Source organism: Corylus avellana, chromosome 1 (assembly GCF_965113065.1).
Source record: "Corylus avellana chromosome 1, dhCorAvel1.hap1.2, whole genome shotgun sequence".
NCBI lineage: Eukaryota > Viridiplantae > Streptophyta > Magnoliopsida > Fagales > Betulaceae > Corylus > Corylus avellana.
Window position 1 is genome coordinate 3,680,268 of NC_142490.1, and position 15,565 is coordinate 3,695,832.

The following is a 15,565-nucleotide window of genomic DNA, read 5'->3' on the forward strand; positions in this document are numbered from 1 at the left end:
TAGCTCAACAAGATGATTGAAATGACTCACTAATGTACCCGTTCGACTTTTATCAATATTTAAATCTCTACGAATTTATTGTCTAAATTGTTAATTGCTTACATAATAAGCTTTTGGTGTACTAATTTCGCTAATTATAACTTTTATTAATACAGTGTGGTTCAAGCTTTTACCTGCGTTAAGATCATCATAAATTTACTATCTAAATTGCTAATTACTTAAAAAAGTGAGCTTTTGGGATACCATTTGGCTAACTATAACTCTCATTAATACAGTGCGGTTCAAACTTTTACCTGCGTCAAGATCATTATAAATTTACTGTCTTAATTACTAATTACTTAGAAAAGTAAGCTTTTGAAATACCATTTTGGTCAATTATAACTCTTATTAATGCAATGTAGTTCAAACTTTTACCTGCGTCAAGATCGTCATAAATTTATTGTCTTCATTGCTGATTACTTAGAAAAGTAAGCTTTTGAAATATCATTTTGGTCAATTATAACTCTTATTAATGTAGTATAGTTCAAGTTTTTACCTGCGTCGAGATCGTCATAAATTTATTGTCTTCATTGCTGATTGCTTAAAAAGTGAGCATTTAAGGTACCATTTTGGCCAACTATAACTCTTATTAATGTAGTGTGATTCAAGCTTTTACCAGTGTCAAAATTGTCATAAATTTACTTACTAATTACTTAGAAAGTGAGCTTTTGAGATTCCATTTTGGCCGACTATAGGTCTATGGAAAGAGTAAAATATGCAGACTGCTATAGAGGATAAAATTAAATAGAATAGTGTGGGCTGTGGGTGGGGAATTGGGTCTGTAAGACTGCAACTATCAAATTCTCATGAGGGGGAGAAGGGGAGAAGGTGTGAAGGGAGAACAACTTTCAAGAAAAACACCTAAACCTTTTGAAGTAAACAACATCATCCCATTTCCCAAAACTAAAAAGAATTTCCACAACGCGAACCCCCACACTTCCCCAAAGACCCTTGAGAAGAGACATTTCTAGATCCACATCAATAACCCACCTTGAAAATTGGGAGAGAGAGAAAGAGAGAAAACACTCCCCCATTCCATCAATCCCAAGGCCATATTAACAAAGAAAGAAAACCATGTGAGCTTAAAAAGGAGAAAGAGGAAAGCAACCTCACTCTCTAACCCATGCTGTCAAAAACCTCAAACCCCCAAGCACCTTCTTCATCATTTCCCACGACCCAATGCCCCCACACTCCATCATTTTCAGTAAGACAAGTGTGGAAAGTAAAAGAAACTACTAATAAACAATAGGCTTAAAAGAAAAAAATTGAAAGAAAAAAAAAAGGAAAGAAATTTCTCTCTCTCTCTCTCTCTCTTTCTCTCACACACTCACTCAAACACACAGCTCATACCCATGATTTTACATCACTAGTTAATATTCTTCAAGCTTATCCAATTTGTAACATCTTAGAACCCTTTTGTAATGAATATTATTATAAGAACAATTTAATATGGAAAAAAAAAAAAAATGTTCTTTTCACCACGACCTGCTGTTGTTGTTGGTTGCCACAGTGATTTGGACTTGAAAGCGCCCATCTTTTCATGTCCAATGACACTGATAGTTGATATATCACTTGGCTTTGTTCATGTCCTCTTTTGACCCTTTATTTCTCTTCTCTCTTCTTCTGTTTCTTCATCTTTTTCAAGCACTGTGTTGAAGCAATACTAAAGTTGAGAAAGTGTGTTTGTGAGTGTCTGATAATGGGGTCTCTGGGAGGTGAGACTGCAAAGAAGAAGGCAATGTGGCTCTATCCAAAGGTTTTGGGATCCCATCCTTCTGAGAGATGGGGGCACTCAGCTTGCTCTTCTCATGGAGTTGTTTATGTCTTTGGGGTATGTTTCATTTTCTCCACTCTTTTTGGCCTTTTTTTCTTCATAATATCTTTTATATTTCACCAATTAGTTTCTAACTATGTCTTCTTCAGTTATGGTTTTCGGGTTGCCTCTTATAGTTTTACTTCTTTCAAATCCTGACTCGAAATGCAAAAATCGTTTCGTTTGAAATAGTTGTTCTGTTATAACCTATAATGTTTTTTTTATTTTTCGTGTTTTGTGCATTTTAATGTTGTTTTTGGTTGTATACTTGTTGTACTCACTTTTTCTTGTATTCTGCAACAAAGTTATCTTAGGCAAATGAGACATACACTTTCTTCACTGGATTCTGTTCATTCCTAAATTTATCTTCTTTTGTATCTCTTTGGAGAATATCAAATTGTCTTTAACTTTGTCTGGGTTTTAGCTTCTCTAATTAGTAGGACAGTGTGGAAGGGTGGCAATTATATATATTTTTTCTTTAAATAGAAATGTTTACTGGTTTCATTTCTTTTATTTCTTTAACCGTCTTCCATCTACTTCTTTTCTTTTCTTTTTTCCTTTCTCATCTTTTCTTGTAAATATTGTAATATTTGTACGTAAAATGGGATTATTTATGTTTTCTAACAATTTTCTTGGTATTTAGATGATAGGTCTGCATATTAAAAGTTTGATGACCCATATTGAACAACTTATTCAAAGCAAGAGTTCCTATATTAAACTTTTTTAGCTAATCACCAAATATTTCAATTTGCTTTTGCTTTCTATTAATTTACATGGGAAAGAACGGTTTCAGAAGATTATGAGGTGTGATAAGAGGGGTTTTACTAGTTTAATTACATTAATAATTTCTCTTATTGGAAAAAGGGAGGAAAAGACAGAGATGGACAAAGCACTTCAGCTTTCCTCTAGATCTTTGTTTTGAAGAATACTTCTGTTTTAGTTCCTCTCTGATGTTTAATTTGATTTTTCTTTTTCAAAAAAGAAAAATATGTCCTCAGCATCCTGCTATACTCTTTGGAATTACTTACAAAATAGAAAATCTATGACTTGCTGCTTGGACTTTACTACTTGTAGAGTTGGATCCTTTTAGAACGTCCTTTTTTTTTGTTTGTAAGGCAATCTTTGTTCCCATGTGTGTCTAGGATTTGATTTCTTCCCTTTGACAAACCATTTCAGGGATGTTGTGGGGGTTTGCATTTCAGTGATGTCCTTGTGCTAAATCTGGATACAATGGTCTGGAACACTCTTGTAACAACGGGTCAAGGCCCCGGCCCAAGAGACAGCCATAGTGCTGTTCTTGTGGGGTGCAGGATGATAGTGTTTGGTGGTACAAATGGTTCTAAGAAGGTAAATGATCTTCATGTGTTGGATCTTGGGACCAAAGAGTGGATACAACCTGAATGTAAAGGGACTCCACCGTCCCCTCGCGAAAGTCATACGGCAACAATCGTTGGAGACGATAAGATAGTTATATTTGGGGGTAGTGGAGAAGGTGAAGCAAATTACTTGAATGATTTACATGTTCTAGACCTCAAGACTATGAGATGGACTTCTCCTGAGGTGAAAGGTGATATACCTGTCCCTAGAGACAGTCACAGCTCTGTTGCAATTGGGGACAAGCTTTTCGTGTATGGCGGGGACCGTGGCGATCGCTATCATGGCAATGTTGATATGCTTGATATGGACACATTTACTTGGTCAAGGGTATAAGCTCCCCCTTGCTCTTTGTCTCATTTTTTCATCAGTCTGGCTCTGGTGGTGGCTGAATTGCTTTAAATTACTACAAGTTTTAAAAATACATGTTTAAAATAAATGGAAAAAGCTCATGATTTTTTCTTTTTTCTCATCAGTTGGCTATTCAAGGATCTTCGCCGGGTGTTAGAGCAGGGCATGCTGCTGTCAATGTTGGGACAAAGGCAAGTCATTCTTACTAATATGTACACTCTAGAAAGTAAGGAGGCATATAGACCTTGCATAGAATCAAATTTTGCTATCAAGTTTTACATAGTTGAGGAAGTGAGTGTTTTATTTTATTTAGTATTCGAAATCTCACTTGCCAAATAGTTTCTGAAAAGATACAAGTTCTTGCACTATTGATGATTTGCAGGTCTATATCATTGGAGGGGTTGGAGACAAACACTATTACAATGATGTTTGGGTCCTAGACGTGAGTACTTGTTCATGGACACAGCTTGATATATGTGGCCACCAACCACAAGGGCGATTTTCTCATACAGCCGTTTTTACAGACTCTGACATTGCCATTTATGGAGGGTAAGTTCCCACATCGAATGTTTCGTTTCAGCTCAACATTTTGGCATAATATCCTCAAGATTCAGTGTTTCTTTTGCAGGTGTGGGGAGGATGAGCGTCCTCTCAATGAGTTGTTGGTCTTGCAGCTTGGAGCAGAGCACCCGAATGGCCGGTACAACATTTCCATGTGCAAAATTTTTGGAAACCATTGGAATCAAGAAAAGAGACGGTTCCCTAGAGAAGCAGAAAGTAACTTGGTATGAAACTTACTATGAGTTTGCAAAATTTGACTTCTTGCTCATATATTTTTGTTATAAAAGTGGAAAAGCTTATCAATTATGCTTTGGAGCAGAAAAATGTGCTCATGGGGAATAATGTCGAAGTAGCAAGAAAGGGAGCTCATGAATCGGAATCAGAACCGAAGCAATGTTTTGGCTTCAGTTCAGGTTGGTTTTGAAAAAAGGTTATATCTTTGCCTCGAGTACAAATGGAGATTCATGATTCATAAGTTTATTAATTATCTTTCAGATTTACTTATCAAAAAAAAAAAAATTATCTTTCAGATACCTTGCATCCAAAGAGAAGACGAACTGCGAGTTCAAAGGCATGGGAGGTGGAATTGGAGCAAGAAGAGCATTCTCTTTCACTTTCCCAGCATTCATCTCCCTCGCAATCCGATCAAGAACAGACCCCACTAATGAAACACGCTGATTCCGTCTCAGTCTCTCAAGGATTTCATTTGTTTAAGCGAATTCCAAGCAATTGCCAATCTAACAACAGCCTTGCAAGTCAGGAGAAAGAGCTCAGAAATATGGCCCAAGGAACTCGACAGGATGTTCAATTCCTAGGAGAACATCAAAACCAGCCAAAATTGGAAAAATTTCTTCATTTTGTTCCTTCAAGTAGACAAGCAGCACAATTCTCAGCTGTAGAACAGAAATCATTGGAGGCAGGAGGGCCTGTTCCAAACCTGGTAAGTAAAGACCCTCTTGGAACACATTTTCAATTTGCGCTGCCTTGTTCATGCCATTGACTTGTGCTTTTCTACTCCTTAGATTGGTTCTGAGGTCCGAGGTAAAGTTGACGGAGCCTTCGATTCTGGTCTCCTGATGACCGCAACCATTAATGGCAAAATGTTTAGAGGCGTGTTGTTCGCACCGGTAAGCGTTGGAGATTTTAATTTCAAGTACCAAATTTAATCTGTGCAAACTGCAAAGTACCTTAATTAAGTTCTATATGCAACTCATTAACCAGGCAGCAGCTGGAGTTACTTCAAGAGGGACAACTCTTGCACAAAATCCATTGCCTCAAACAAGCCATATAGCGGTTGCACAACCATTCCCAAACCAAAAACATTTGGAACCCTCCAAGGCTTCCCAGCAGCCAATGAAATATTCCATGCCAGAGTCTACTAGTCACAGCTTCCAGCAAGCCCCGGTGACTCGACCGTTTCCGGTCGTCAGAGCCGCTCCGGCTCTAGCCAGAGAGCCAAAGCTCAGAAGTGACCTCCAAGGTGTGGTTCTAACACTTGGAGGACCTGGAAGTGCCCATGGAAGATCATAAACATGTCAGGATATGGACATTTGGTCGTTTATATTATAATAAAATTTTGTAAATTTTTATATAGAATCTTCTTTTTCATTGTTGATGGTTTCAGTTTCAGGCTTTCGGAGTTAGGTAAGTTAGGTGGTGCCAAATGTCAACCCCTCGGCCTAGATGTTTATTTGATAATGTAATATTAAATGGTTAAGACTTCATTTCTTGAGTTTAATCTAATCTTGTTACAATCCTTGTTTGTAAATGATGTTTTTACTCTTTTACAAACTTATTTACTGTATTTTTTTATAAATACCACGCTGATAAATTTAATTATTTAGTAACTGATGTAATAAGTTCTTATCCAATAGAGACATGGCAAAAATATGGAATTATAGATATTTTTCTAACATCATCTTAGTTCTCCACCATTCTTTCTTTGTTCGTGTTAAATTATAATGTATATAATTAATTTAATCATTTAATGAGTGTTCTAATATGACACGTAAAATATTTAATTGAAATTACACGTGAAATGATACGATTTTGGTTTTGATGTTATATTAAATTATAATTTGTCTAAACAGCTTAATTTTATAAAAAAATCTTAATTTAATGTGATATTAAAGCAAAAATCAGAAGTTAGAATATTATTTTTGTTATTAATAACGTTTTATTTTAATTGAATATTTCAGGATAATTAAGTAAGAGTTTTGAGTTTACATAACGATATTAAATTATTAATTAAATAATAAAATTTAATATGATTAAAAAAAAAAAAAAGGCATTAAATATATTTGTTACTGTAAGCATACGTATACATGCGTAGGAGTTGATTCCTGCTACTACAGAGGGTCCCATCGTTGAGTACGAAGATTGTGGGGGATGACGTGCGGGGCTCACTGAAACAGCTCCCGCGCATCGCGCGCGAGCTGTCGTGGTGTCTAAAAGGCCGAAAGCGGTCGCTGTCAGCCGTCCGATCTGTCTGCCACGTCATTCAAGTCCACGTGAGGCTCCCAACTTCTTTTGCCGGTGCTGTAGCCGGTGATCGCCCATTGTGTATTTTAGAAAATGGTTTTAAAGTAAATAAAAAAAGAAAAAGAAAAGTGAAAGATGGATTGGGGGTGATTGTTAAGTCGGACGGGTCTTTCGAACGTCAGCGGTCTTGTCAGCTTGTCAATGCGACAAGACTCCTCTCCTGACGTTGGTTGCGTCATCCACGTAACCCTCTCTCTCTCTCTCTCTCTCTCACGCTTCCTCACGCCTCACACCCATCTTCCTATTTCTTCTCTTCTCTGGAGTTTTCTCGAGTGGCCGGTCACACTCACCCTACGTGTGACACGTCATCCACGTGTCTGCCTTTCCGTTAACGAAACAGCACAACATTTCAATTTTTTTTTTTTTAATTTACTATAATTTAATAAAACCTCTACTTTTTATCCATCAAAATTTTAAAATTTTAGGTTGCCGTTGTTATGGATATAAATCTTTGATGATAAATATTTGTATTCTTTAAATTAAGAGATTTAAATAATATTTGTTAACTCGATTTAAGGAATAAATTTGTATTTAAAATATTTTAAATTAAAAGCTCTATAAATAGAGCTGTGTACTCAAATTATATATTAAGGAAAGATGTAATCTATTAAAGACTTTGATGTGTAGATGTAGACTATATGTCGAACCACTGTGTTTATTCTATTTCATTTCATTATTATTATTCAGCTTTTATATTTATAATATTACGTGTTTTTATAGCCATCAACTTGGGTCATGTGCCTTTTTACGTCAACTTAGGTCATGTGTACTTTGCCACTTAAAATTTTTATGAGTAAAATATGAGGGTTTTATTAGGTTTTTTTTTTTTTTTTATCTAATTTAATTTTAGTAAACATGTTATATATTGCATAGTTGCATGAGTACGATTCTCCTTCTTATATATTCCTAGCTACAAATGTCGTATTAGGATTAGCCATGTGTACATGAGTTATAGGATGCTATCTTGACTAGGTATAGGGTCCAATCAGTGCCTACTAGCATGGCATGTCCTTGATTAGGTCTCACATGTTGAATGAAGGTACAACCCTAATCGATTATGGCGCTAAACTTTTCTGTCGCCTACTTGTGACGTTGCAGCTCTTGTCGGTAGTCGTGGAAGAGATCGTGCTTACCGACAAATTGAGCGTGTTGCCTATGAATAATGGTACAAGTCACTCTTATGTACTTTTAAGAATAACGTTACTCTTAAAATTACTATTAAACTTATAATAAATTATTATTGAATTTTGATCAAATTATAATTTTGAAAGCTATCTCATTTTTAAAAGAAAACAAAAAAAACTTCTACAATTACTTTATTGCCTATTCTTTCATCGAGAATAGTGGGACAGTTAAGGTGAAGCAATGGGAGGAAATTTTTGGCAATTTTATCTACTATCTTTAATTTTCACGAATATAATTGATTAATCCACGACAATCTACCGACTTAGACAAAGCATCTTTGGCTGTACTTTAATTCCCACCATGCATGAGTTTACAATGTCCAATAAGCAATATGTTATGTCAGCTTAATTTATGGTCAGGCTTGTGTGAGTAGTTTTGAATGATTAATCGCTATCATTCATGTTAATGTTCTTGCTTGAAGAGAAAGGTGGCTCAAATGTCCTCTTCCATGGCCTTTGAAAGTTGAACACTCAATGAATATATGTTTGGTTGCAATAGACACCATCACCAACCAACATTACAAGTCCCATGATGCCCATCATATATGTTGACTGACACCAACACAAACATCATGAACTGCAAAAGATTTAGCAATTTAGTGGCTCTATTAGGATTTATTCTATTTCATCAGCTATCTTATCTTATATTCGTATATTTCATTTAATTTCTATTACTTCCATGTAATCATCATTACAAACAGTTGAATTGATTAATAGAGTATATTAGAACATCATTATTATTCAGCTCATATAATTGTTTTTGGGAGACGTTAGGGATGCTTAATCTAGTAATCTACCCTAAATTTATCGGTTACGTACTTGATAAATTAAGCCCATAATTGTTAGAGATTATATGTAGTGTTTGTCCTACATGGATTATGTATGTATGTATGTATCTATATTATTGGTCTATATGCTGATCAGTATGATTCAATATACAACCTTATTCTCAACATGGTATAAAAGCACGAGTTTTGAATTATTGTTCTCAACTTTTTTCAGGCATCCTCTCCGATCCTTTTTCCGGTGCCACTAGTATTTATGACTGTCAGACCACCAATGTTGTGCTCAAAACCAAACACCACCCTTCCCTGCCATCAATGAAACCACATTTGTTGCAAATTTTTAGTAAACCAATTTGGGCTGTTTGGGCAATGCCAAATTCCCTACCAGGGTCCCTCAAACTGTCCAAAAGGAGCTCTTTTCTTTATAGTGGGCCTTTGAAGTGGCCCATGACACAAAAATGAAACCCGCCCAGATGGCATGGATTGTAATTTGTACTAGATGGGAAGCTACCTCCCTCCTCCACCGTCCGATCTTCCTAATTGTTAGTCATTGATCGTTTTAATTTTATACCTTTGGCGACCGCTCCTAAATGTTTGGACTTTTACAGGCTTTTTGGTCCTCGTGTTTTGCAATGGTTGGTTGACTTTTTTTGACTTTTTTAAATATAATATTATAATTCGAAATCAATACAATAAAGAAACAAATATGTGAAACAAGTTAATAATATAAGAAAGTGGTAATAACCTTTTGTCCTTATGAATTACAGCGCTTTGTTACTTTTTTTTTTTTTTTATTCATAAATTACCAACTATGATACTTGACCCTACCAAATTATCATCTTATAACAAAAAACCTTATTCTGTCATCAAAGAGGTTAAAATTAACGGCCAACGGTCATGTGCAAGTCATGTGTCATTTTAAATTTTTTTCTTTAACTTTTGCCTTCACTTTAGACCAAGAAAATGACACTTATACCCTCTAAACATATTAACTTTATTTGTTTGAAGTGAGGGCAAAAGTGGAAGAAGAAAAAATTAAAATGGCACATGACTTGTACATGATCGTTGACCGTCAATTTTAACCCTTTTGACTAACAGAATGAGGTTTTTTTGTCATAAGATAATAGTTTGATGGGATCAGATGTTATAGTTGGTAGTTCATAAAAATAAAAGTGTCAAGACACTATAGTTTATGGGAGCAAAAAATAATTACTCGTATAAGAAACATACATATAATTGAAGAATAAACAATATGAGTAATCATTTTCTAAATGATATTAGTATTAGTTGCGTTAAGTACCACTGATGTCTTAATGGACTTGGATTATGGTTTAGTTAAACTTAAGAGGGCGTATGTGATTCCCATAGTCTAGGCTCATCGTACATGCTATTATGGTCATGTCCAACTAAAATAATTACAATTAATATCCCTCGCTTCCCTTTTTTAATATTTTTATTTTTTATTTTTTAATTTCATTATTTTTTCACCATATCGATGTGACAGTGTCAATTAATATTTAATTTATTTATTTTTCTAATACTGACTAATTTAAATGTTAATTGACTTTATTGCCCCAACCTTATGAGATAATGATAAAAAAAAAAAAGAAAAAAAAAGTGTAATTCATGTCTTGCTTATATATGTTTTAAAAAATAATATCAAGGTTCGATCAGGAAAACGCCAAAGGAACCATAACATTCCCCTAAGGGCCCGTTTGAGAGTGCGATTTTTATAAGTGCGATTTTAAAAATTGCGTTTTTAAAATCGCACAGGCGTTTGGTAAAACATACTTAAAAGTACTTTTTTTTATCAATTGAGTGTTTGGATAACATTAACATATAATTGCGATTTCATAACCAAATTACCAATAAGGATGAACAAGACAGAGAGGATGAAGAAAAAAAAGAAAAAGAAAATAAGGGTTTTAATATATTTTAGGTGGATATTCTTGGTATTTTTTTTCATTCCCGTTCTAAAAAAAGGTAACTATTGCGTCAAATATCTTTTTAATAAAAATCGTGATTTTGTTTTAAATTCGCACTTTTTTCAAATAAGCACAATCTAATCAGCTTATGGAAATCGCAGATTTTTTGCGATTTTAAAATTTGCGTTTTTAAAATCGTAATCCCAAACACTCTAAAGTTGCGATTTGGTTTAAAATCGCAGATTATTTTTTAAAAAACGCACCCTAAAACAACTAACACATCCCTTTGCAAAATAATTTGGGGGCAAATCTCATGGTGTAAAATCAAACCTATTTTTAATAGAATCTCTTGTTTAAGAGACCTTTTTTTTTTTTGAGAGGTCCAACGTTGTATATGTAAGTAAATAATGTAAAATTAACATATTCGACTAAATACAACAAAATAAAAATAAAATATAAAATGCATTTTCCCTTCAAATATTCTCAATCAAGAAACTTCTAAATATAGTAACCCAAATTTTTAAGGGACCCAAACAGAAGAGGAAGCTACTGAGCTGAAACCAGGGTGCGTAGTTTTACTAACGTACGCACTCACCTGCATCAACTAAAGCTCGCCAACAAAGGTTCGGTCTTTGAAAGTTAGAGAGAGAAAGTAGAGAGAGAGATGGGTGACTCTAACAACAACAGGGACAACAAAAGGATAGGGTACATGGTGGTGACCCAGCAAAAGCACAGGACCAGTGATCTTAGTGCAATGGTGAAGATTTTTAGCCACTTCCTCACCCTAGCTCCGGCATCCGCCTCTCTCTGTCCAATCACACCCCACCACCTGGCTAAGATATCCAACCTTAGCTTCAATTTTACACACACTCTCCCTCTCCCTTTCTCTCTCAGGCTCGGCTTTTTCCTCGATGCTGACCTAGGGTTTTGAGACTTCTGGTGTGACCCAGAAAGGTAAGCTTTTTTTTTTCTTCTTGCTCTCTCCTTGGTGCTTTTTTTTTTTGTTTTTTGTTGATTTTTCGAGGTTTGCGCAGGAGGGTATTTCGATTTTGGTTTTTTTGTAGGGTGTTTGCGTGTGGGTTTGCTTCAAAGTTATGCTTTTTGTGGTCATTTTGTGAATGGGTTTTCGTTTTGCACCATGTATTTGTTGAATTTGTGATTATTTTCTTATGTGGGTAATATGGATTTGGACCTGTTGATGGAGTGCCTGTTAATGGGTGCCCTCCTGAACCTGATATTTTGTATTGAATTTTATGTAGTAGATATATTTTTAGGTTTTTTAATGGATAATTCATTTAAGATTTGGTCCTTTTGCGACTGGGCCATTGTTGTTAGTTCGTATTTCTTGATTTTGATCAATTTATTGAGTTTTTGCTTTCCGCAGCCAGGTTTATGGATAAATTTGGAAATCTTTTGATGAATTTATAAGCAAATCAGTTTTTGTTAGTTTATACTAGCATTAATTTTGTAAGATTTTTTTTTTTTTTAATACGAAGCTACTCTAAATATTTTGTTTTTGGTGCTCCATATGGTCTCTTAAAAAGTGTAGGATTAGGAAGAGGTTCAATATATTTCTTTTAGTTTACTTATTACGTTGAAGTGGGGAGAGAGACCCCCGCCACACCCACACCCCCCCCCCCCCTCCCCCCCCCCAAAAAAAAAAAAAAAAAAAAACAATGGGTTTGTTGTCTTTGTTTAGGTAGGTGTTTCAGATTTTGGAAAACTATGCATTATAGAAAATGAGGTTTAGAATTTATCTTTTCTCCATGTATTTCTCTCAGCTATCGAATGTGAAGTGGAGAAAGCATTCTGGCCAGCAAATGTTGTTAATGCTCAATTTGATTTTCTTCCCTTTCTTGGTGTATTGCTTCTTACAATTCGGGTGTACCGTTTTTACTTATCCATGTATCTTACTCCTTTCTTGGGAAATTACAGTGGCATTTGTGCCTGCCTTTTTGGCCACCATGGAAGGATTTAGAAGTCTTGGGATCAGTGATAAAAACAGCGCCGTGAAGAAGAAGAGGAGTAATACATCCCGTCGTCCTCGGAATGACTCACAGCCTTCAGATTACCGTGATTTTTCGTCCTTGTCATCCACACCACCTTCAGATAATGTAAGCAAAGTATCAAGCGATGAGAACAATGATTATGGTTCAGTTTCTCGAAAGAAAGAAATCAATTTGGAACTTTGCAGCACAAGGGCTTTATCTATTAACGTTGCTGAAGCTGAATCTGGGCAGAATATGATCAAGAATGAAGATGGAGGATTCGGAGATTCCGATGAAGCTTCCAATAATGGTTCTTTCCGAGGAAGTAATGAGCAGGTACACAGTGTAGTTGATTCCAGAAGACACAGTGAAGGTGTCCTTGCGCCAGCTGATTATAAAGGCACGAACAAGGTGGGGCATTTTGGAGTTGTTTCAGATGGCTTAGAACATGAGAACAAAGTGAAAAAGGTTAAGCTTAAAGTTGGTGGTGTCATACGTACAATTCATGCCAAGTCAATATCAGATGGTGCATCTGGTGTTGGATCGTCTACTACCAAATCTTCTCGCATTTCAGATGCCCCTCACCCACGGCAGAAGTTGATTGGTCAGGTATCACGTTAGCCTATTGTTCAAAATTTATCGAATTGGCACCTAGTGTGTGTTGCAGGGTGTGATTCATATCCATCATGATGCAAAATTGAGGATATGGCAAGTGGGCATATTAAACCAGTAGCCATGTGACAATTGATTTTTTTCTTAAGCACTACATAAGGAGTTTAAAAAAAAAAAATAAAAAAAAAAATGAAATCTCAATTTTCATTTCAACCTTTTCTAGATGTTGGTGCATGTGAAACATAAATTTGTTCCACAGGATTTTGTTCAACCTTAACTGCTAGAAATTCCTTATGTTGTTTCCTGATGGTATCTAGGATTGAATGTTTCTTCTTTCATTCCAATTTAGCCTCCAAAGCATATTTTGTGACACATCAAGTCCCAGTTTGCTGATGCCCTATTATGCAACTTTGTTTTGTAGTCCAATTCAGAGATTGGGTAGACGTCTTATTGAGGCTATCTGTCTAATGTATATATGTGCTGCAGGAAAATTCAGATGACAACCGTTCCCTTATTTCAGATAAGGGGAGCGGCTTACGGGGGGTTCCTTGGAAGGATTTTTCCAAATATGGTTTTAATGTGAGAAAAACTGATTCTTCAAGGAGCAGGATGCCTGAAGAAAATATTTCCACAAACCAAGCTGATAAATTTGAGCCTATTCGCAAAAGCAAACGGATCTCCAAGAGACGTGTGTTGGATGAAGTGCTTGGTGATGGAGATGATGATGATGAGATTAAATACCTTGAAAAACTAAAAACATCTAAGGCTACCATTGATTACAGTGTAGAGGATGATGATGATGAGGAAGGAGGAAGCAGGAAACAACGGAAGATATCAAGGGTATTGAAGAGTAATGTTGATGTGGAAGGTCACCTCTCATCAAGATCAGGCAAGGAGGGTAAGAAGTCTCGATCGGGGAGAGTATTTGATGATACTGATTATGTAGAAGAGGAAGAACCAATCTCAGATGGTGAGAACAATACTAACAAGAAGAAACCAAAAAAGGAATTTGTTGATTTATTGGGAGATAATAAGAAGGAAATAACAATTACTACACGTCAACGGGCCCTTCAAACTGGCAAAGATGTCTCTTCCGGCTTAGGCGCAAGTCTAATTGAGTTCCCAAATGGCTTGCCTCCTGCTCCACCTAGGAGTGAGTAGTTTTCACCCTATGCTTTTCATTTCTTGTTATTGTTATAGGTTCCTTCTGAAATGTCAAAATTTCTGTAAATTTATTGTATTGATGTTTATTTTGGTGACAGAGCAAAAAGAGAAACTGTCTGAATTGGAGCAGCAGTTGAAAAGAGCCGAGGCTCTTCAGAGACGTAGGATGCAAGTGGAGAAGGCAGCTAGGGAATCTGAGGTTTAGCCCCTTCATTTTCTGATATTTTTTTCAGCCTTGTGAATTGCCAGAATGTTGGAAGTAATTTAAGCGTTCCCTTATACTTTTTGACTGAATTTTAGGCTGAGGCTATCAGAAAAATCCTGGGACAAGAATCAAGTAGGAAGAAGCGGGAAGATAAGATGAAGAAACGGCAAGAAGAATTGGCACAGGTAACAACCCTGCATGAGAACTCTTGCTCTTAAGCTTGTGTGTTGATTTGTTCTTTTCTTTTGTATGCTAGTCTTATATTTGGTCTCTTATCTCTTTTCTTACCAAAAAAAAAAAAAAATGATGTAGCATAACTCTTATTCTATGCAGGAGAAGGCTGCAAACTATATGGTACTTCCATCGGACTCTGTTAGATGGATCATGGGTCCCTCAGGAACAGTTGTTACATTCCCTAATGAAATGGGCTTGCCAACTATATTTGATTCCAAGCCTTGCAGGTAAAGAAATACTTCTTTTGAACTATAGTGTATTTAAACAGTGATTCAAGTTTTTAAACCTTCATTCAATACCGATGGAATTTATTTTGTTCTATTAATTTTTGAAGAATTAAATACTGCTTCTTGAGTGATTGTGTATGTGGGTATTGCAGTTACCCCCCTCCCCGTGAGAAATGTGCTGGGCCATCTTGTACAAATCCATACAAGTACCGGGATTCCAAGTCAAAGCTCCCCTTGTGCAGCCTCCAATGCTACAAGGCAATAAAGGAAAAGATGCAGCCTGTAACAGCCTGTTAATTAGGTGGATATTTGTCTTAGTTCTTCATGGAATAAGACTCTTTTGCTTTAATCAATAAGATTGTACTAGAGAGAAGACAAGCGTTTGGAATATACTTTGAATCTCTCTCAATTCCTTCAAAACTTGGTTGTCCGTTTGAAGGGCTTAAAAGTGCGTTTAACACTCAAAAAGTTCATCTCCAAAAAGTAGCTTAATCGGCTGTGAACCACGCCTCATGAAGCGGAGGTCACTAGTTCGAATTTCTCCTCCCCCTTCCCTTGTGTG

At 35.9% G+C, this 15,565-nt stretch overlaps 2 protein-coding genes across 3 annotated transcripts; both read left to right on the forward strand.

Moving 5' to 3' along the window:
- Positions 1-1,429: 1,429 nt before the first annotated feature.
- Positions 1,430-5,906, forward strand: LOC132171093 (uncharacterized). Its single transcript, XM_059582317.2, has 9 exons — positions 1,430-1,870; positions 3,029-3,556; positions 3,703-3,768; positions 3,960-4,126; positions 4,206-4,362; positions 4,458-4,551; positions 4,669-5,078; positions 5,161-5,265; positions 5,360-5,906. Exons 1-9 carry the CDS (start codon positions 1,739-1,741, stop codon positions 5,666-5,668), a joined length of 1,968 nt encoding a protein of 655 aa, XP_059438300.2. The 5' UTR covers positions 1,430-1,738; the 3' UTR covers positions 5,669-5,906.
- A 5,215-nt stretch (positions 5,907-11,121) lies between these two features.
- On the forward strand, positions 11,122-15,380 carry LOC132172151 (HIT zinc finger and PAPA-1-like domain-containing protein). Of its 2 annotated transcripts, XM_059583602.2 has the most exons (8): positions 11,122-11,527; positions 12,355-12,395; positions 12,509-13,170; positions 13,660-14,326; positions 14,436-14,536; positions 14,638-14,727; positions 14,876-15,003; positions 15,156-15,380. In XM_059583602.2, the coding sequence occupies exons 3-8, from the start codon at positions 12,538-12,540 to the stop codon at positions 15,298-15,300; spliced, it is 1,764 nt and encodes a 587-aa protein (XP_059439585.1). In that variant the 5' UTR covers positions 11,122-11,527; positions 12,355-12,395; positions 12,509-12,537; the 3' UTR covers positions 15,301-15,380. The 2 variants fall into 2 exon arrangements, with proteins under 2 accessions (XP_059439585.1, XP_059439584.1); XM_059583601.2 differs by lacking the exon at positions 12,355-12,395.
- The last annotated feature ends 185 nt before the right edge of the window (positions 15,381-15,565 follow it).